This window comes from Pristis pectinata, chromosome 2, assembly GCF_009764475.1.
Source record: "Pristis pectinata isolate sPriPec2 chromosome 2, sPriPec2.1.pri, whole genome shotgun sequence".
In the NCBI taxonomy this organism is placed as follows: Eukaryota; Metazoa; Chordata; class Chondrichthyes; order Rhinopristiformes; family Pristidae; genus Pristis; species Pristis pectinata.
Window position 1 is genome coordinate 85,693,272 of NC_067406.1, and position 21,860 is coordinate 85,715,131.

Below are 21,860 nucleotides of genomic sequence, written 5' to 3' on the forward strand. Positions count from 1 at the left end.
TGACAATAATAAACCAATACAATCTCAAAACATTATGACACTTGGTGTTTGCTTACCCAGAGTCAACTCACAGCCTGATGCAGCCACACATAAAAGAGCTGCTCAGTATGTCAACAATTGCCTATGACAGTGTAGAGAGAGCCCCTCTTCTAAGTCTAACTGCAAGCCTCAACTAGCTCTAAATGCAGGCAAATTGAGCTTTTCAGGAGCTGTAAAAGGTTTTAAAGCTTTTGCTTAGTTGTCTTCCAACTGCCTCACATAGTTACAAACAATATGAATCACTCTGCACACTATTAACTTAAGAGTCTAAAGAGACCAGCCAGTATCAATCTGTTGATAAGATTAACTCAAGAGACCAGGTTAACTACTGATCCAATATTTTGGTTCCACTATAATCTGTGGTTCTACCCGTTTATGTTGATTGGATGTAGTCACACATAAAAAGACTTAAAAAGTCACTGCATAATAAACTGAATAGAATATACTTTATCTGGGGCCTCTGTAATTGAAGCTGACAGCAAATGGTTAGCACCAATTGTTCAATATATGTGGCTGTTCTCAATAAGTCACAATGCTGAAAACTGTGGTGACCGTATATCACATCCCTTCACCACAGGCTTAGTCCCACTGACCAAACAAAACCAATAAACCAATTTGTTGGAATATTCTCTTATTTGGTTGGCTATTTATAAATACATAAAGCACAACAGAACTTTCTACAGCTTGCAACCCATCATGACCCAAACTGACAGCTGGTCAGTGGGTGACAGCATAAGGAAGCTGAAGACTGCAGCCAGGACTTGTGGGTATTGTCCCTGCTAGATGATGCAGGGTTGTGGGGTCTCAGCAATTGGGGAAAGGATATTTCACTTAAAACTACTTTCTGTTCTTCATGATCCACACAGTAACCCAAAGGTAGCATTTAACATTTCACTTTTGGGCTTCTCAGCTCCCAGCCAGTTTTGCCTGTTGCGTAGGCTTGGTCCTGAAGATCCCATCAGACCCAATCAACACTTAGATCTGAACTACTCATTTCAAATATGATTCTGCTTCCTGCCAGTGAGTGTCCCGATCAAAAGGTGGTTAATTGGTGGGATGCCAATAAAGAAGTGAAAATGTAATCACCCACCCTGCTACACTCCACTGAAATAACTACTAATGTACAAAAACTGAAAATAAATGCATCGCACCTGGGTTACACATCACTACTTCATGCAGAAGAGCAAGACACTTATAGAGTCAGTCAGGGTTATACAGCAATGGAAACAGCCCTTCAGCCCGACCAAACTGCTCCATCCAAGCTAGTTTGAGCAACACTTAACCAAATCTTTAGGTGCTCAAGCCAAATAAACCAATGATAGGGGGAAATTTTCAGCCCGAATACTCAATACCAGTAATCTTTTCATGGCAATACATTGTTCTGCAAATAGGTTACTAGATTCTGTCATTATACCATGAATGGGGTTTACGCTGACTATGCACTCAATACTGAGAGTGAGGAATTAATATATTGTAAAATAAAAGTATATGGTTTCAGAGATATCTGCCCAGCACTAGAAAACATATTGCCACGCTAAGGCCAGATAAGTATTGTATTACATATAGAAGGCTGATTTTCACCTGGAGCTTGTGAAAGTCACACAATGATGAAATGCTTTCTCTTCAAAGACTTTATAAACATTTGTAAAAAGGATGCTCTGATAATGGACTTTATCATGTAGGAAATGTAAACACATGAAAATAGACAGTCGGGCTTGCACAATACATGAAACTCATTGCCCTAATTATCAAATGTAAACATTGAGAAACCTCCAACAACAGGGGGACTAATGTTACTGTTATGCATCATTTCCCCCTTTAAAGTAAACTGTTTTACTGCAGATGCATTTCCAAAGATTACTGAATTGAATTGCATTGCATTCAGTTAATACGTTGTCTCACACCTCATTCAGGGTCAAATAAGGCAAACTTCAAATTTTGCATTATGTCTGTTAAAGTTTGGAGGTATAGCACCGAATGAATATTGCTGTGGTGCCATTGTGTTTCAAAGAGTTTCTTTCCACTGTCCCCCAGTGAATTTCTCTTTCTCCATCTTCCTCATATATGCAGAGTACTTCAGTACTTTTGCAATAACAAAGTTTAAAAGACATTTAGAAAGGTATGTAGGTAGGAAAGGTTTAGAGGGATATGTGCCATATGCAGGCAAATGAGACTAGCTCAGGTAGGCAACTTGGTTGGCATGGACAAGTTGGGGTGAAGGGCATGTTTGTGCTATATAACTCTACAACTTTAAGCCAAGCATCAAATATTCAGCAAACTATAGATGGCCACACTGAAGTGGAACAGTGCTAGCATCTATCTAGAAGATTTTTCCATTTTCTAGCTGGCACTTCCCCTCAAATAAATTATACATCATTTATTATAAATCTATCCTGAACATCACCAGGCTGTACCAATCATAAGAGTCCCATGGGCCAAACCTGACCTGATGTGCATATTCTGACAATGGGGATTAGGCGTGGGGGTTGGTCAGTCGACAGTGATTTCAGGAAGGGAAAGGTGTCATTTACTTAATTTCCCAAATACCAGCCACCAGCTATTTTGCAAGTACTATAGCTGTAATCTGTGCTGCTCCTGTGTCCCCCTTTTTCCACAAGTACCCTTTTTTGTGCATTTTTTCCTATTTTAATGTCAACAAATCACTTAAAATGTTGTTCTGCTTTGCCAGGATACACACTGCGGTGCCCACTGGTCACAGAAAACCTCCAGGGACATACTGAGGTCCTCTGTGTCACTCCACAAAGCACGGAGGGATTTCTTGTACAGGCTGTTCCTGCACTCTCCACTTCCTTGCTCTGACACCTGGATATGCTGTGGTGGTCCATTCTCCCACCTGGTGAGAAGGGGAGTTTCCACTGGGGGGGTCTCTCTATATGTTGGTGTTCAGTTCGGAGAGCATTGCACATAGCAGTTACTTCACACAGGTTTTATTTTGAGTATTACTGCAGCCTGGACAAGTCCATGTTTCATGTATCTACAGAATACACATCATTAGCATGTGATCTCCCTGGCCCCTTGTCGTCCACATCAAACCCCCAGTGGAGATCAACAGTCAGCCTAACAGTGGTAGTGGTATTTTCAGTGTGCTGCTGGCCTCAGTGCTATTAATGTGAGTCTTAAACTACCCAAATGTGTGGGGTTGACTCAGGAGTTCGTTGTCTTCAGTCTGACCAACACCATCACATAAATCTGGTGATTATTTTTCCCTACGTTGGCAAAAAACATCAATAATCCTTATTAATAACAATGGATCAAAATTAAAATAATTCATAGCTGGTTGCTAGCAAATGGTTTAAGAACAAAAAAATAGAAACAAGAGCCAGCCATTTGATCCTGCTCTGCCGTTCAATAAGATAGTGGCTGATCTTTTACCTTTGCCTCACTTCCCTGCATCAACTCCATACCTCTTGATATCTAAAAGTCTATAAATCTCTATCTTGAATTTAGCTCCATATCTACTCTGTCAAGCAATGTAAGAATTTTCTACACACAAGAAGCTGGATGAACTCAGTGGGTCCGGCAACATCTTTGGAGGAAAATGGACAGTTGATGTTTCAGGTCAAGACCCTTCCATTGGACTGGTCTCAATGAAAGGTCTCGACCTGAAATGTTGACTGCTCATTTCCCTCCATAGATACTGCCTGATCCGCTGAGTTCCTCCAGCTTCTTGTGTGTTGCTCCAGATTCCCGCATTTGCAGTCTCTTATGTCTCTAAGCATTTTCTTTTTGTTTCAATTAGATTGCTTCTCATTCTTCTAAGCTCTTCATACAACAAAGCCATCATCCAAGGAACCAATCTGGTGAACTTTCGCTATGCACCCACTTAGCCATGGAGACCACATCCGTACAAAATGTTCCACATGTGGTCTCACCAGGGGTCTATACAACTGGAGTGAGACATTTTTGGTCTTGCACGCAAATCCCCTTGCAATAAAGGCCAATATATCATTTGTCTTCACAATGGCTTACTGTATCTGCATATTACTTTTCAGTAATTCTAGCACAAGGACACCAGATCCCTCCAACACTAACATTTTTCAATTGCTATTTAAAATATACTCTGCCTTTCTACTTTTTCTACCAAAGTGGATAATCTCACGTTTTCCCCACATTATACTCCACCTGCCATTTCATTGCCCTTTTTTTAAAAAACCTATCCATATCCCTATGAAGTTTTTTTACACCCTACTCACAGCCCTATCACTAAGCTTTGTTTCATTAACAAATCTGGACATTTGATCCCTTCATCCAAATCACAGACTGAACTGCTGAGGCTCCAACATTGATCCCCATAACTAGCACCCCACTAGTTACGGACACTTAACCCCAAAATTACCCTGTTAGTTCTACCCTGTTTCCTGTCCATTAACCTATCCTTCTGCAGTGCCAGTTTATAGCACTCCAATTCTGAATTTTATTTCATAACGTCAAGAAACCTTATTGAAGGCCTACTGCAAATCCAAAAATACATCAACAGATTCACATTTATTTATTACCAGTTATTACTTCATAAAACTTAACAGATTTGTCTGAAATAATTTCCCTTTTCTAAATCCATGCAACACTGCCCAATCATATTATTATTTTCTAAATGCATGTTACCACTTCCTTAATAATATCTTCCAGAATTCTGGTTTACTATAGATGTGAAGTGAATTGGTCAATAGATCCCCATTTTCCTCTCCCTCCTTTCTTAAATAGGGAGGTTACCTATGCTACTTTTCAATCAGTGAGAACGTTCTAGAATCTACAGGCTTCTGGAAGATGACAACCAGTGATTGCACTATCTCCACAGTCACCTCTTTCAATCCCCTCATCAAGTCCTTTCAGTTCCATTAATTTTTCTAATAATTTTTCCAATACCAATGATGATTTTCATTAGCCCCTCATTCATTATTCTCCACTATTCCCTGAAGATTTTCTTTGATGAAAACAGACAATATATTTAAGCTTCTCTGGCATTTCCTTATTCCCCAGATATAATTTCTCCAGTCTCAGTCTATTAGAGACTTGAGCAAATACTTTCCCTTTATATACCTACAAAAGCTCTTAAGCTTGTGTTTTATTTCTTTCACTAACCTAATGGCATGTTCTATGTTCACTTTCATCTTCTCTGCCTTGGTCCTACTTGGCTGAATATTGAATTTTTGCCAACCTTCAGGTTTGCTCTTTTTTTTCTTGCAACATCATGCACCTTTTCCTTTGATCTAATTCTATCTTTAACTTCTCTCAATAGCACTAACACATCTCCATGTACGGCTTGTACCCAAAATATGGCTTAGAATACCAGGAGTAAACTAAACACACCGATTGTGTGTACGCACACCTGATCTTAATACCTACATTATTAACCAGTGGAATATTTACTATTCCAAAAACATTTCCCTTCCTCTAAAATACCTTGCATTTATTCTATTAATTTGTAATTTTGTTCAAAAAAAGCTTTCTACTTTCACCTAAAATGACCTGGATTATCATGGGCATTGAGTACCATTCTCCCCTGCAAACTTGGAAGAACAAAAAAGGATTTTTCTTAACAGGAATTGTCCAGAAAAAAAAATGGGTGGGACAGGAGAAGAAAAAGAGCACCAAAAGTCATGCCAAGCAAACTGGATACACTGAGAATCAAGAAAACACAGATGTTGGAAATCTGAAACAAAAATGTGCTGTAAACAAACAGCATTTGCAGAAAAGGGAACAGTAAATTACCGAATACAGGTTAAAACTTAAAGTCTGTGACCTTTGTGTTTCTCTTACCAGTGATTCCAACTCCTTGTTTATATTTCAGGCCATTCTAAACTTTGTTTTAATGAAAATCACTGCAGAAAATATACAGGAGAAGGAAATACAATCCTATTTTCCCCATTTTACTTTGGAGTCAGTGGCAAAAGAGGGTAGTGATTTCTCCAACCTCTTCATACCTTTTGGAGCTAGAATGCTTGGCAATGAAAAGTGCAAATCCTTTACCCAGTTACACCTGTTAAGTGGGATAGCAAGTCTTTGTGAAAAATTCTAGATGAATGAAATAGAGTGGTTGTTGATAATACTAGGTCATCTTTATCAGCTGACTTACTACTTCTGATCCATGCATTTGTGAGGATGGCGTATGTTGCTGGAACATGGGCTAGGTATGTGGATGGTGCTGGATTCGGGATCATTGGGGGTCAGGAGTGCGAGTAGCCGGAAGCCAGATCTGGGTCCAGAGTGCTTGTAAACTTGAGCTTGGAACAAGCTGAAACTTACACAGAAGTTGTTATATCCACGGAGGGGTAGACTGCTGCATTTCATTGCAGCCAAGGTGTCATTGCTAGCAGCCTTTGTGATACCCATATTTTTTTTGTTATCCACAGGCAGTTCATACCTCTGTCCCTTGTGAATAACCAAGACTCGATGTAGTTTGATTTTTCACAAAAATATGATAAAACAATGGAAATTTATTGGCAAGATTTCAGTTTCCAAAGGAATGTGGCAGCACAAATAGGTTAAAGCACAGTGTAGTGGTTATTCAACATTAGTGGTTATTTGACCAATGGGTTTTATAAAGTTTAGAACAAAATGAAAATGAAATCTTAGAAACATCATAAACCTTGGGTTCTGCACTTTACCTAGATCTTCTCCAGAATGTTTCTGCCTGGACAAAACAAAAACCATAGAGTGGAAAAATAACAAACACAGGTGTAGTGCTACCCACAGAGATAAACAGATGGTGTAAAAATGTATGTGCTGATTAACCGCAGCACCTTAATCTCTACACATTTTGCTTTTGCTGTTTCTCTTCTACTATCATGCAAAATATCAGACCCATTGGTAAGACTATTCTACACCTTGGTCTTTCTGTGGCGCAAGGTTGAGTGACGAATAGCACTTTGCATGGACTGTGTTACTATTCTCAACAAGACTTTTCTTCAAACCAGTTACACCACTTCAGACACCAAAGTGCCTTACTTTAAGTGATAAATTTACACGTATTTAGACCAGACATGTAAACAGCAAACCTGTATTACCTGATATTTTGCAGGATGTTCCATCTTTAGCAGTTAAGTGGGGTTACAGCAGATACTGCTTAGGAGCAGCACAAATAAACAAGAAAATTCATGCACAGCAAGGCGGCAATATTTACTCACCTACATGCCTAAGTGTTTTGGTTAATGAAGCAGAAAGTTACCATACAACACAGATGCAATGTATATTGTTCCAGGAAATGAAGCTGGAACCAGATACACTGAAGAATGCATCCCAGACTAACAGTCCTTCCCAATAATGAAAGGGTTGGGGTGGAATCATGTTGTAAGTGGTAGAAGAAGGAAAACTGGCAACTGCAAGATCAAAAGAGTTTCTGCCATTATTGTGAAATTAAATGAAAGAATAGGCCTGAAAAAAAGGGCCTATACCCATGAAAAGAGTTTGTTACCATAGCCAAGGGGGAACCTCAGCATCTCAGTAATTTCCCTCAATTTCCACTTGCGCTGCATATATTCAAATACTTTTCACGAATAGTGAAATTCCACTGTCATAAAAAGAATGTCCAAAACACAAAGAAAAGTAATTTGTAATTACTGAACTTTTCAAATTTCATTGTACATTTCCAATTTCAAAGTTAAAATGACAATTTGGAAATGCTTTCACAATTACTTGCAAACACTAACTAATTTTCATACATATCTCACAAGTGGCAAATGAGAAAAAGGAGTGAGTAATCGATTTTGGTGTTAACAGTCAAATGATGACGGCAGCCAATACAGAAGATCTTCCTGTTTCTTGTCAAATTGGGATATGGGACCTTGCACTCTAAATAATCCACTAAATATGTCAGCCCACATCACTGACTTAAATGAATGAACTAAACTTATAGTTAACACAACAGAACAAAAGAGGAGCTGTAGAGAAACTGTACGAGATAAACTAGAAATTATTTGGGACCACACAATGGTAGATTGTAAATACATATCAAATACTACTAAGTTGTAATGTTAAAAAGGCTGCCCTGAAGCTTGTAGTCCAAAGCTTTAGTTGATGTTACTTTCAGAAAGCTGATGTGGTGACTGCCGTTAATTGCAGGGCATCAATTACTAGGAATTGGGAGGAGGACTTGGTATTTAACCCCTGAAGTTATGCTGAAAATCAGCAACAGTTAACTAGACCCACAAGCATTCATTCAATTTTTTTTCTCAGAAGCAACGTACAGAAATTTGGATGTGAAATTGAAATCAGAATGGGTGAGAATATTTGGCCTGGTAAAATTGTCATTAATTGCTTTAATTTTGGATCAGAAGGTGCTGGATCAGCAGAGCCAATTGCCAAACTGCTGATCTTCCAAACAGTCCTCTCCGGGCTGCTGGAAGCAGGAAATCTCCTAGGTTTGCTTCACCTGACTACCTCTGCTACCGGCAAGCCAGGCACCACCAAAATCTTTTGGCGCACTTGGTCCACTGCATCGCAGGAAGCATCTGGCAGAGTTACAGCCCAGGAAGGAATGGTCCTTGCCTCATCAGAGTTAGGAGTGGAGCACTGTGTGCCTGTCTGGCACTAGTCGTTTTCCACACACAACTCATGGGCATCTAGCTGAATGAAAGTGCATGCACCATATATGGGATTCTCAGCTGAAGTCTATCCCCAGTTCCCTGTCCTGCCTAACATCATTTCCCCAGACTACCTTCAGGGGTAATGATTGTGCTGTACACTGAGAACACTCATAGTGCACTCACTTCAGGTGAGAACCATTACCTGAAGTTCAAATATCGGGGGGGGAGGGGGGGGAGAGAGACTGCTTTTAATACTGACATTAATCAATATATGTGCACGGTTTTCAGCTGTTACATAACTTACGACACACTGCTGAGACCAACATGGTGAAGGATTCACTTATTGGAAGGATTGTCAAACTCCAAAGGAAGTTTGGCAGGGTCATCAAGGACTCACTTGTGCCACTAGTGTGGGTGTTACTTCCAGGTAGGAGCCAGTAAACAGCAGATCACATGTTGCAGCCCGATAAATACATTGGTTATATGCTGGCTCTTTTTTCAGCTGATGATGACTGACATGGGTGTTTCCAGCATCTTGTGTTTTTATTTCAATATTTCCGGTACCCATAGTATCCGCTTCTGCCTTTGGTTTATACTATTGGATTCCTCTCCCTATAATACGAAAAATATTTACATGTACCCATCAGAGGGGAGGGATAAAAAAGTAAAATGTGAGGCAATGAGAAGATTCAATGAACTGGTCACCAACAAAGAATACTACCCTAACTAGGAGGCACACCTGATGCCCACTCAGTCAAGTTTTGGATCTTAGCTGTGCAGAGTAAAGAAGAAACAGTGTTGCACACTTTTGGTTCAAGAAAAACTTGGAAATTTGAAGCCAATCAACTTTCCCCCTTCGGTCACTGCAGGTGCACACTCCAGTGAAACCAGACAGGGGAAGGAGAGAAAATATGAGATACTTATACCCTATCCTTTCAGAGCTGTTATGTAGTCCCAGTATTTTATATTTTTATTTCAACTTTCCTGTATGTGTAATTTTTTTTTTCCATTTAAACACTATTTTTGCAAACCTAAATATAGTTTATGCTCCGAGGACAGGCAAGTGTAAAGGAAATCTATTCCAGTGACAAATCCAATTATCTTTAAAGGAGAAGTTCTCTGTACTACCCAATGAATATTATGAAATGCTCACTGTAGTGAAAAGCAATCCCACTGAAACATGGAAGAAATATGGTGTCTAATGTGGTTGTAATATTTAGTTCACTGTTTATACAACAGTACAAAAAGTTCGATTTGCCAATTTCACCCAACACTAAAGTCACAAAACAACTGCAGAGACACATTCTCAGGAGGGGTGTCAAGCATTTATGACTTCATTTTATCATGCAATTTATGTCAGTTTGGTTTTAAAGAAGAATTTAAAAGTGCCCTGGGAGCCCCCTGGACCATTTGTAACCTTAAAATAAACTCAAATTGAGCTAAATGTTTGCGAAATGTGAATAGTGCCGCCTACACCATTGAAATATTTAAACTTTAACTGTTTGGAGAGGAACCGAGTACACATGATATGCATGAGCAGAGTTCAAAATCACAGATCTAGTCTAGTTAAAACAGATACACCACCAGCCCGTCCAAGATTAGTGAATGCAGCACAGATCATCCTGTAAATGAAGAGATTATATAGAAAAAATTGAAAATGCGTGCACGCTGGAATCAAATTGACTTAGTGCCAGTCAAGTTTTCCAAGTTTAGATGCGAAATAAATTTTGACTTGTGGCCTGAATTTGTTTGCATTAGTAGTACAGTCCAGTTATGTTATTGGGACAATGCTGTGCCAATATTCACAAGAAAGGAAGATGTGCCTGCCCAAGTAATGTCAAAACTGCATTGTGGTTTCAATATAAAATATTTTATAATTGCACACATTGCTCGCAGTTACATATTACTTTAGAGGTACACAGTAAATAAAAACTATGTCATTGATTTATACAAACTCATAATAGTCAAAAATGCCACTCATCTTCCACTGCATTGCACATTGATAATGGACAACTATTACGAGCCCTAACAGTTTATTTGAAATTATTAGACTAACCTTGAAAGTAGATGGAATACTTTGCGTTCAGCATCAGAGAACAGGATTGTACTAGTTCTATAAAAACAGCAAAAGCATGCTTAAGTCAGCACCAGCACAAACCAGACACACAACAGAACTGCTCTCATGCTCATCTCTACAAACTGCCAATTATCAATGCAATTTTTCTTTTCAAAGTTCAATTTTAATAATGAAAAACGTACTACAAAACCAGATCATTTTAAAACAGCCCAGTCTTTAAGAGCACAAAGACTTAGCTGTCTGCATCATAAATTTGTATGTTAAATCCATTCTCTCTTGTTATCCAACCCTAGGTAATTCAGCAATGGACTGCTCTCTTCAACAACCACTGGCATGGAGATTTTTTAAAAATGAAAGAATATTAGCATATTAATATTATTCTCCTCCTGATCACCAAAATACTAGAAATGTTGTTAGCTCTTACACATGGACAATAAACACTAGGTTCACAAATGGAAACTGACCCAGTTTAGTCAGGACTGTTGGGACCTTTGGAAAATCTCAGACAAAAGCACTAATCACTTGAGTGAGCAAACAACAACCACTTCCTTAATCACATTTAATCAATTGAGAGGTATAGAGGTACAGTGGTCAACATTGATCCAGAGATAGGAGCTTGAATTCCACACCCCCACCACCACCCCCACCCCTGGTTTCAACCATCACCTACCAGCCTCTGTCACTCCCCTCCCTTTCACTTCTATATACTTGCCATCATCCCTCTACACTCAGTCCTGACTGTAGTTTATTTTTCTGCTCCAGATTCCAGCATCCGCAGTCTTGTGCCTCGAAAATAAATTCCAGTACATTCTGTGAATGAATGTATTTTTAAAAACTCTAAATTAATGTACTGATGACAGGTAAAATTAATTTTAAGCTGCTGTACAAATATTCCTGTACACTATAAGTATTTGACTTGTATGGGTAATAATATTATATGATGATGGTAAAACTTCACTGGAGAGATAGCTGCAATCTTTAATTCTTGTTCCATTAGACCCAAGCACATAATGGCCCTTGTACATAAAAGACTGTATCTTGGACTAGGAAAATTAGATGTCTATCAACATTTTAAAATGGGTGCCATTGGCAAAGTCATTATTGACCTTACTCCCATTGCTAAAACTGCAATGACAATTTGCATTAGTTTAGAATCTTAAGGGGTTTTGGAGAAATGCAAAGAAGAATGACCAACTATGAAGAGAAAACTGAGGAATAACCAAATCTTGTCAAAGCAGCTCACATCATGAAACACCTTTCACAGATGAGAGGTCAGAATTGGGGCAGGAGTGCCAGAGCACAAACATAAAAATTTCACTCTCAGGAAGTCCCAAAGCACTTCACAAGCAATTAATCATCTTAGAATTATAGTTATTATTCTAACAAGAACATAAGAAACAGAAGAAGACCATTGCTCCTTCGAGCCTGCTCCAGCATTCATCAAGATCATGGCTGATCTGAGACCTCAGTGCTATTTTCCAGACTCCTCAGAAAGAAGAAATACCCTCTCTACATCCATCTTGTCAAGTTCTTTAAGAATTTGTATGTTTCAATGAGATCTTCCCTCATTCTTCTAAATTCTAGAAATACAGTTCCATTCTACTCAATCCCTCCTCATAAGGCAATCCTGCCATTCCTGGGTCTGTCTAGTGAATCTTCAAACACATCCTTTCTTAGGTAAGATCATGTACACAATACTACACGTGCAGTTTCACAAAGACCTATAAAAATGTAGCATGACATCTTTATCCCTGTATTCAAATCCTCTCAGAATCAGGTTTATTATCACTGTCTTGTATGTTGTGAAATTTTATTGTTTTGCAGCAGCAATACAGTGCAAAAATGTAAAATTTTCTCTAAATTATGAAATAAATAAACAGTACCAAAACAAAAAGGCAAATGTTCATGGGTTCATGAACGGCTCAGAAATCTGATGGCAGAGGGGAAGAAGCTGTTCGTAAATCATTGAGTGTGGATCTTCAGGCTCCTGTACCTCCTCCCTGATGGTAGTAACAAGAAGAGGGCACGTCCAGGATGGTGAGGGTCCTTAGTGATCAATGTGCCTTCTTGAGGCACTGCCTCTTGAAGATGTCTCAATGGTGGGGAGGCTTGTGCCTGTGATGGAGTTGGCTGAGTCTACAACCCTCTGCAGCCTGTTGTGATCCTGTGCATTGGAGCCTCCATACCAGGCAGTGACGCAGTCAAGTCAGAATGCTCTCCACCATACATCTATAGAAATTTGCAAGAGTCTTTGGTGACATACCAAATCTCCCCAAACTCCAAACAAAGTAGCGCCGCTGGCATGCCTTCTTCATGACAAGATGTGTACAAGATGATAAGAGGCATAGATCGAGTGGACAGTCAGAGACTTTTTCCCCAGGGCAACAATGGCTAACATGAGAGGACATAATTTTAAGGTGATTGGAGGAAGGTATAAGTGGGATGTCAGGGGTAATTTTTTTTACACACAGAGAGTGGTGGGTGCGTGGAACGCACTGCCGGCAGAGGTTGTGGGGGCAGATACATTAGGGACATTTAACAGACTCTTAGATAGACACATGAATAATAGAAAAATAGGGGGCTATGTGGGAGGGAAGGGTTAGATAGATCTTAGAGCAGGATAAAATGTTGGCACAACATTGTTGGCCGAAGGGCCTGTACTGTGCCGTAATGTTCTATGACTGCATCAATGTGTTGGGCCCAGGACAGATCCTCTGAGATGGTGATGCCCAAGAAAGTGAAGCTGCTCACCGCTGACCCCTCAATGAGGACTGGTGTGTGTTCTCCCGGCTTCCCCTTCCTGAAGTCCACAATCAATTCCTTGGTCTTGCTGACATTGAGCGCGAGGTTGTGGTTGTGACACCACTCAACCAGCTGAACTTTCTCACTCCTGTAAGCCTCCTCATCGCCATCTGAGATTCCACCAACAACAGGGGTGTCATCTGTGAATTTATAGATGGTGTTTGAGCTGTGCTTAATCGCACAGTCATGAATGTGGAGAGAGTAGAGCAGTGGGCTAAGCACAAATTCTTGAGGTGCACCCGTGTTAATTGTCAGTGAGGAGGAGATGTTATTACCGATCTGCACTGACTGTGGTCTCCTGATGAGGAAGTCAAGGATCCAAATGCAGAGGGAGGTACAGAGGCCCAGGTTTTGAAGCTTGTTGATTAATACTGAGGAGATGTCTTGATGTTGTGCTCCAAAGCCAACATACCAGTTACCTTCCAAATTGTTGGTGCCTCTGCACGCTAGCTTGCAATGACTTCGGAACAAGGACACAGAAGTGTTTTCAAACAGCAACATTTCACAAATTCTCAGCATTAAAAAAAAATGCTCAGCTTTTCCTGTTATCTGGGCTGAAGTGAATGATATTGCAATTTTCCCACATTCAATTCCATCTGTCACATTCTCATCCACTCACCTAGCTTGTACACAACCCCTTCAACCTTATTTATATCCTCCTCCCTGTTCACAATAGCACCTAGTTTTGTATCATCAGCAAACTTTGAACCACCACATTTGGTCTGCTCAGCCAAATTGTTGATAGAGGCTATGAATAGCTAGGATGCAAGCATCAATCCCTGTGGTTCCCCACTGATTACAGCCTGACAACCGGAGAAAGACTTGGTTATTCCTGCTCTTTGTTTTCTGCCTGTAAACTAATTCTTAATCCATTGCCAGCGTATTATCCCTATTTCTACATCCTCTAACTTTATTGATTAACCTTAGAGGACCTTGGTTGACAAGGGATATTGAGTGTCTGGTTAGAAAAAGGGATGTAGGAGTACAATTAAGGAGGAAATTAGAAGGGCAAAAAAGGGGCCATGAGATAGCCCTGGCAGATAAGATAAAGGAGAATCCTAAAAGATTCGCTAAGTATATTAAAAGGGTAGCTAGCTAGTGAGTCATGGAAAATGGGCAAGGTATTAAATGAATACTTCTCATCTGTACTTACTGTGGAGAAGAACATGGAGGATAGTAAGTTCAGGGGAGGGGAACTGTGTGAAGCTCTGAAGCAAATCAACATTACAAAGGAAGTGCTATTGGAGGTCCTGAAATGCATAAAGGTAGATAAATCTCTGGGGCCTGAGCAGGTGCATCTTAGGATGTTATAGGAAGCAAGGGAGGTGATTGTTGGGGCTGAGAATTTTGTGACTTTGTTAGCCATAGGTGAGACACCATAAGACTGGAGGATCGCTAATACTGTGCCTTTATTTAAGAAGGGGAGCAGGGATAAGCCAGTGAACCTCATGTCAGTGATGGGAAAGATATTGGAAGGGATTCTAAGTGACAGATTTATTTGCATTTGGAAAGGCATGGACTAATTAGGGATAGTTAGCATGGCTTTGTGCATGAGAAATCATGTCTTATGATTGAGATTTTTGAGGTTACAAAGAGGATTGATGAGGGCAGGTTAGTAGATGTTGTTCACTGCACTTTAGCAAAGCTTTTGTCAAGCTTCCACATGATAGGCTGATCCAGAAGGTTAGAACACATGGCATCCAGGGTGAGCAAGCCAGTTGGATACAAAATTGGTTTGGTGGTAGGAGGCAGAGGGTGGTACTGGAGGGTTGTTTTTTCCAGATTGAAGTCCTGTGACCAGTAGTGTGCCACAGGGATTGATTCTGGGTCCTCTGTTGTTTGTGATATATATTAATGATTTGGATGAGAATGTAGGTGGCATGATTAATAAGTTTGCAGGTGACATCAAAATTGGTGGTAGAGTGGACAATGAAGGTTACAACAGGATATAGATCAACTGGGAAAGTGGGCAAAGGAATGACAGATGGAATTTCTTGGAAAAATGTAAAGTGATGTTAAACCAGGCCAGGTCATACACAGTAAATGGCAGGGCCCTGGGAAGTGTTGTTGAACAGAGAGACCTAGGGGTACGTACATAGTTCCCAGAAAGCGGCAACACCTGTAGAAAGGGCAGTGAAGGTGGTATGTGGCATGCTTGCCTTCATCGGCTGAAGCATTGTGTACAAGAGTTGGGACATAATGTTATAGTTGTATAAAACTTTGGTTAGGCCACATTTGGAGTATCATGTGTGAAATTCTGATTGCTACAGTACAGGAAAGATAGGGTTAAGCTATAGAGAGTGTAGGAAAGATTCACAAGGATGTTACCTGGATTAGAGGAGAGATTGAATAGGGTGGGTCTGTTTTCCCTGGAGCAAAGGAGGCAGAGAGGTGTCAATGATATTGGTATATAAAATTATGAGACGCATAGATAGGGTAGATAGCCAGAGTCTGTTTCCAGTGGCAGGGTTGTATAATACTAGAGGGCAAAGGTTTGAGGTGAGAGGAAGTTTAACATTTTTCACACAGAGTAGCTGGTATCCGAGTTACCAGATGAAAAACACAATGATGCTGGAGGAACTCAGCAGGCCAGGCAGCATCCGTGGAGAAAAGTAGGCGGTCAATGTTTCGGGTCAGGACCCTTCTTCAGGACTGACCACCAGATATGACTTCCCTTTCATAAAACCATGTCATCTCTGCTCAATTCCATTGCCATTTTCTTGGTGCTCTGCAATTTCATTTTTCTTTATAAATTCCAACATTAACCCTACTACTGATATGTGAAGAACAAAAAAAAAATCAGTAGTTCCCTATTTTCTCTCTCCTTCCCTTCTTAAATAGCAGGGCCACATTCTAGAACCTCTGTCCTTATTTGACTCTTTCATAACTCTGGGATGTGGTCTTCAGATTTATTGGTTTGCAGCCTCTCCAACTTCTGTTACTATTTCTTAACTAACACTTCCTCATTCTCCTAAACCCTTGTTTCTCTGGTACTTCTAGCAGGTAGTTTAGGTTTTATTCCATGAAAACAGACAAAATATTCGTTTTTCTGTCATTTCCTTATTCCCCGTTATAAATCTGCCCCCCCCAATCTACAATACACATTTGCCTTTACATAGTCTTTTACTACCATAAATCAGGATGTAAAAGGAATTGGCAGTATAGAACATGAGCAGTCTAATATTGCTTCAATATTGTCCTCTCTATGAAAAACAGTGGGGAGTTTGCATGAGGAGTGTACATCCTAGCTGGCGGGGCTTGAAGAGGCCAAATAAAATTAACATTTACTTTGGCACATTGCATAGAACCGGCTTATTTTTCCCAAAATGGCACCTGAACTAATGCAGTCTTCTACTACATTACTTTTGATTTGCAGCAATGCAGATGAATTACCAAATTACCTGCTTAAGATAATCTCCTCAGCAAAATAATGTAAAAAAAACCTCTAGGGTGGGCTAAATGACCTTCAGATTACATTAAAGCCTCTTAAAAGATGTCACAGTTTTACACATTACAATAAATATTTTCAATATCTGAAATGTATTTGATAAAATGTTTCCCTCTTAGTACACAATGTTTTAGCATTGCATACAGATGCAACTGGACTGGGAAAAATTAACTTTTTTTTAAGCTCTCTAGAGTCTGTATCATCATTGGTTTTATCCTACTTTCGGGTCGGCACCAATTTTGCTCTGGAACCAATAGCTGTGATATTCATAAAGGCACGATAGACATCTCGCACAGCAAAAGTCCCTGGCCTACTCCCTGCTCTTATAGCATTAGGTATACCTGGTCTAACAGAGTGCCTCGATGTGGTGGATAGAAAACAAAAGAGACTGCAGGTGCTGGAATCTGGAACAACAAACAGAATCCTGCATCTGTGGAGGCAAAAGATGCAAGTTGGCATTTCAGGTTGAGACCCTGGGTCAGTTCTCCCAGCATTCTGTTTGCTGATGAGTAGATACATTAGTCTGCCTTCACTTGCTGCTACAAGTAATTCGGAAGGTGAATGGAATGCTGCCTTTATTGCAACATATAGAGCGTAAAAGTTGGGAGGTTTTGGTGTGACTATACAGGGCGCTGGTGAGGCCACACCAAAAATACATGTGATCACATGTTCTAAACCAACCTAAAATAGAACTTTGATGTACAACATTAATAAGCACTCAAGTCTTGGTTAAAGAGGTAGGCTTCAATGCCATCCAAATATTACAGCTCAGTTCCCACTCAATGGTCAAGTTTCACTGGTTCTTTAATGAAACATTATTGTGATCAATGGTCTCTGTTTGAAAAGGAAGAGGGCAGCCTACAATTACAATGCAAAGCAAGCTTCACCACCAAAACCAATACAGGGGACAATGACAGTAACAACGCCAATATATAGAAACACAACAGGATATAGATCAAGGTTTAGTTATTTCAATGCTCCACTGACATTGAGCATTCCTGAACTGCTTTTTAAAATTCCTGTCTAATATATTGTAGTGAGCCTAAAAGCAAATATATATTGGTTATTCAAGTATAGAAAAAGGTTAAGAGAAATCACAGCTGATACCAATCTTTTTTTATGACATCCATGTACACAGACATACCATTACGGGAAGGGATACTAGATAAAAATGGGAGTTGAAACCTCAGCTAATTCCTCCCACCCCCACTACAGAGACACAAAAGAACAATTTCAGCCACACAGCAGTTGTAGCTGAAAGCATCTAGTTTAGCAACACATAGAACCATGTTGTCTTTAGTCACTCAAACATCAGGTAAACTTTAATTGCACATGCTAAAACTTATACAACATGATGCTTATAATGTTAACTGAAAAGTGTATCTATCTAAAATATGTAAGAAAATAAAAAAAATAAATATTGCCCTAAAGAAGCACGACTTAAAACATATATATGTCTTGAATGAGCAATGCCAGTCAGGACCAAATGAAGGGGTCTGGGTAGCACTGTGGGTTACCAGATCGTTCTTGCATTTCTGGGATTGCAATTGGAATCCAGCCCAGACTGATAGGGAAGTATCCTTTATGTGCCAACTGCAAAGATCTTAAGCAAAATGAATAGGATGGTCTCAGTTTGGTTCTTGAGAAAATTAAAAATTATAAAAGAATAAACTAAAGACAAATTAACAATGGCTGATGTGAAAACATTCACACTGTTCTAGTTTCAAAACTGTACCAAACTAAAACAATCCACCTTAGACACAGCCATTGATCATTTCATAAAAGCTCAATTACTAGTTGACAATATCATAGTGTTTTAGTCTTTAAAAATATAGGATTGGTATTAAAAGGAAACTGTTGTGACAATACAAGTAGTGGGAGCAACAAATGAAAAATGTTGGAATTAAGGTAAGAAAACTGTGAAAATCATTTAATTCCATAAGAAAAAAATGCATAGAAATGAGAAGCAAAATCAGGGGGCAGAGAGCAGCCACTACAAACAGGAAGGAAGTTATGTAATATATTGGAATTTAACAGTAGCTCAAGATCAACAAGATGTATTTTGTTCAAATAAGATTTTAAATACTTTTCTCTATACTATCTTCAGTCAAGCTTATAAAACTGATTTGGATTATTTAAACCATAACAAATATTTTAGTAGGTACTTCCTCTCACTGAACTAGTTTTATATCATTAGAAATATACAAACACATTTGTTTGGATAGTTCTGTAGATCAAAAGTATGGCATTACTTTGACCAAAATTCTTGAGGGGGGGGGGCAAAGAAACAATAACCAATTTCTTATTTAGTTCAGGAAATGCACAAGCAGAAAAACATTAGTGGCACTAATGTTTGGAAGGTTGCATTGCAGTCCAGGGCACAATTTCACAAATCAGATCAGAGAATTCAAAGCTAAAATAGTCATTAAAAACCACTTTTACTGAGATAATCCAATCTTGATTGATTAAAATACATTATGAATGAACATTAAAACAATTAATTTTCCACTCTGGTACATTCGCCCTCTGCCAAATCAGCAGATTAACACACAGCTATTAAATTTCCTTTTTGGTCACAAGCGGTTTCCCCAGTCCAAGTGACAAGTTTCTGAACTTTTCACAAAATCCTATGCGGCCGTCACGAACAAACCTCCAAGAGGTGTTTCAAACAGCAAACTTCAATTAACCTCTTATATTTTTTCCCACGGCATCGCTTACATTAACGCGTCCACTGACAGTCCGTGCATTTTTTAAGGGACATTTTCAGCTGCCAAGTTAACGCATAAACCAGGCTGACCGAAGACGTTAAGGCAGTTGCGGGTTGTCCTGCTTACCTGGAGTGAGTGGCCATGGTGCAGAAGCCAGCTGCCGGCGGCTTGCCATCGGCTTCAGAGACAGCTGCCCCTCAGTGGCTCAGGCATCGCTGCGCCGCCGGCCTTGGAGCGAAGAGGTGAAGCTGGGGAAGGGTGGGGGGGGGGTGCTGGTGCTGCAGCTGGGCCGAGGGGCCAACGCATCGTGCGACTGCACTCACTCGGTGGCCGGGCCCAGCGGGCAGCGGCTCGGCCTTGCTGGCTCGCTGAGCACCATCCGGGCACTTCAGAGGCGACAGCCGCTGCTCCAACCAACCAATCAGTCAGCGGCAAGCGGGAGCCCGCGATGACCCTTGGCCAAACCCCGCCTGCACGCCCAGGGGCCCTGCTTGCCACGCCAGCAAATCAGCGTCGACTTCGCCGCCGCCGCGGTGGGTGCAAGACCCTTACCACAATTTGACCCCCTCCACCGCCTACAATAATGACAGAATAACCCGCTCTGCGCGGAATGGTGCAGTCCGTTCACTTCCTTATTTGGGCACGTTATTTCAGGCGAGACTCGCATTTAGCGGTGGTCCGGCGACTTGTCCTACCAAAATGCAAAAGAGAAGGTGGTGGGTAATGGAAGCTGCTGAAGGGGATGGTGTGATGTAGGAAGGAGATGCAGGAGGCGGAGGGGTGATGCAGGGCAGCTTGCAGGGGAGGCGGGAGGGGTGATGCAGGGCAGCTGCAGGGGAGGCGGGAGGGTGATGCAGGGAAGCTGCAGGAGGAGGAGGTGGAGGGGTGATGCAGGGAAGCTGCAGGAGGAGGAGGTGGAGGGGTGATGCAGGGAAGCTGTGAGAAGCGTATGAGAGTCTGGATTATGTGGTGTTGCGATAGGTTGAGATTTACAGAAAATCTGCTGTAGTTACATGATACCGTGCAGGGTTACGTGGAACCTGCTGGAGATGGAGTCTGGGTTCCTACCGAACCAATCAGTGGCAGTAGTCGTGTGTGCGTGGTTGGGAGAGGTTTCGGTTGGCCACAGGGAACGACGCAAAAGTATTTAGAAATGGGGTACGGGGTTACAGGGAACGTGCTAGGGATGGTATGGATGGAGTGGTGGTTACATGCAATGTGCTGGAGATGGGATGGATGGGGTGGCGGCTACGGGGAACGTGCTGGAGATGGGATGGATGGGGTGGCGGCTACGGGGAACGTGCTGGAGATGGGATGGATGGGGTGGCGGCTACGGGGAACGTGCTGGAGATGGGATGGATGGGGTGGCGGCTACGGGGAACGTGCTGGAGATGGGATGGATGGGGTGGCGGCTACGGGGAACGTGATGGAGCTAGGAGACAGGTGGCTACAGGAAACGCGTTGGCCGGGGTGCCGCTCACGCACTCCAGCAGTTCGCTGGCAGAAAGAACAAACACGAGCGTCAGAACACCGCATCCGTCCGCCGGAATGTGGAGCCTGGCAAGGATGGGCTTGGAACACAGCATCCTGCAATTGAACATGGCTGCCTTCCAAATGCGCGGAACCTGACAGCCTGTGCGGACTCATGGTGAAGGAGAAGGGTCTTGCATTCCAAAACCTTTTTAAATTGTATTTTACTTAGCTGCGGCTTCACGTTTAAGGTATGTTCTGTCATATCTTTGTGGATGGATTAGAACTACCTGCTCCGCTTATTTTGGAGAAGCATTAAAAATAGTCAGGTCAGGTTTAATTTGATGTCTGGGCCTTCAGCAAGGTAGGGCCCAGCAGCCCGAGCAAAGACTGCAATTTCCAGAAAACAACTTTCTATTTTTTTTTACTGGAGGTTCAGTACAAAGCACTGTTTGTATTCAACCAAAATTTTGTTCACTTTGTCTGATCTCCCATACACCATCTCAGATACCATTTTCAACATGCCTAATAATAATGGAGCCCATGTTTTACATGGTTGTGGAAATATTTTGTTTTTCCTATTTCTACCCTCCAACATTAGGGTTTTTATATACGTTCATTCAAGGAATATCGGCTTCACATCCCTAGTTGCCCTTGAAAAGGTGGTGGTGAGCTGCGATTTTGAACTGCTGCAGTCCTGGACGTGTGGGTCTACCCACAATGTTGTTAGGGACAGAGTTCCAGGATTTTGACCCACCAATGGTCAAGGAATA

At 41.0% G+C, this 21,860-nt stretch overlaps 1 protein-coding gene across 1 annotated transcript in view; it reads right to left on the reverse strand.

Annotated features, from left to right (window-relative positions):
* The window catches only part of LOC127584056 (AF4/FMR2 family member 1-like), a 102,372-nt gene extending 82,491 nt beyond the window's left edge, over positions 1 to 19,881 (reverse strand). Inside the window, exon 1 of the mRNA XM_052040596.1 lies at positions 19,744 to 19,881. Coding sequence (XP_051896556.1) covers positions 19,744 to 19,760 — 17 coding nt within the window. The 5' untranslated portion in view covers positions 19,761 to 19,881. The remainder of the gene's footprint in view (positions 1 to 19,743) is intronic.
* Between the last annotated feature and the right edge of the window lie 1,979 nt (positions 19,882 to 21,860).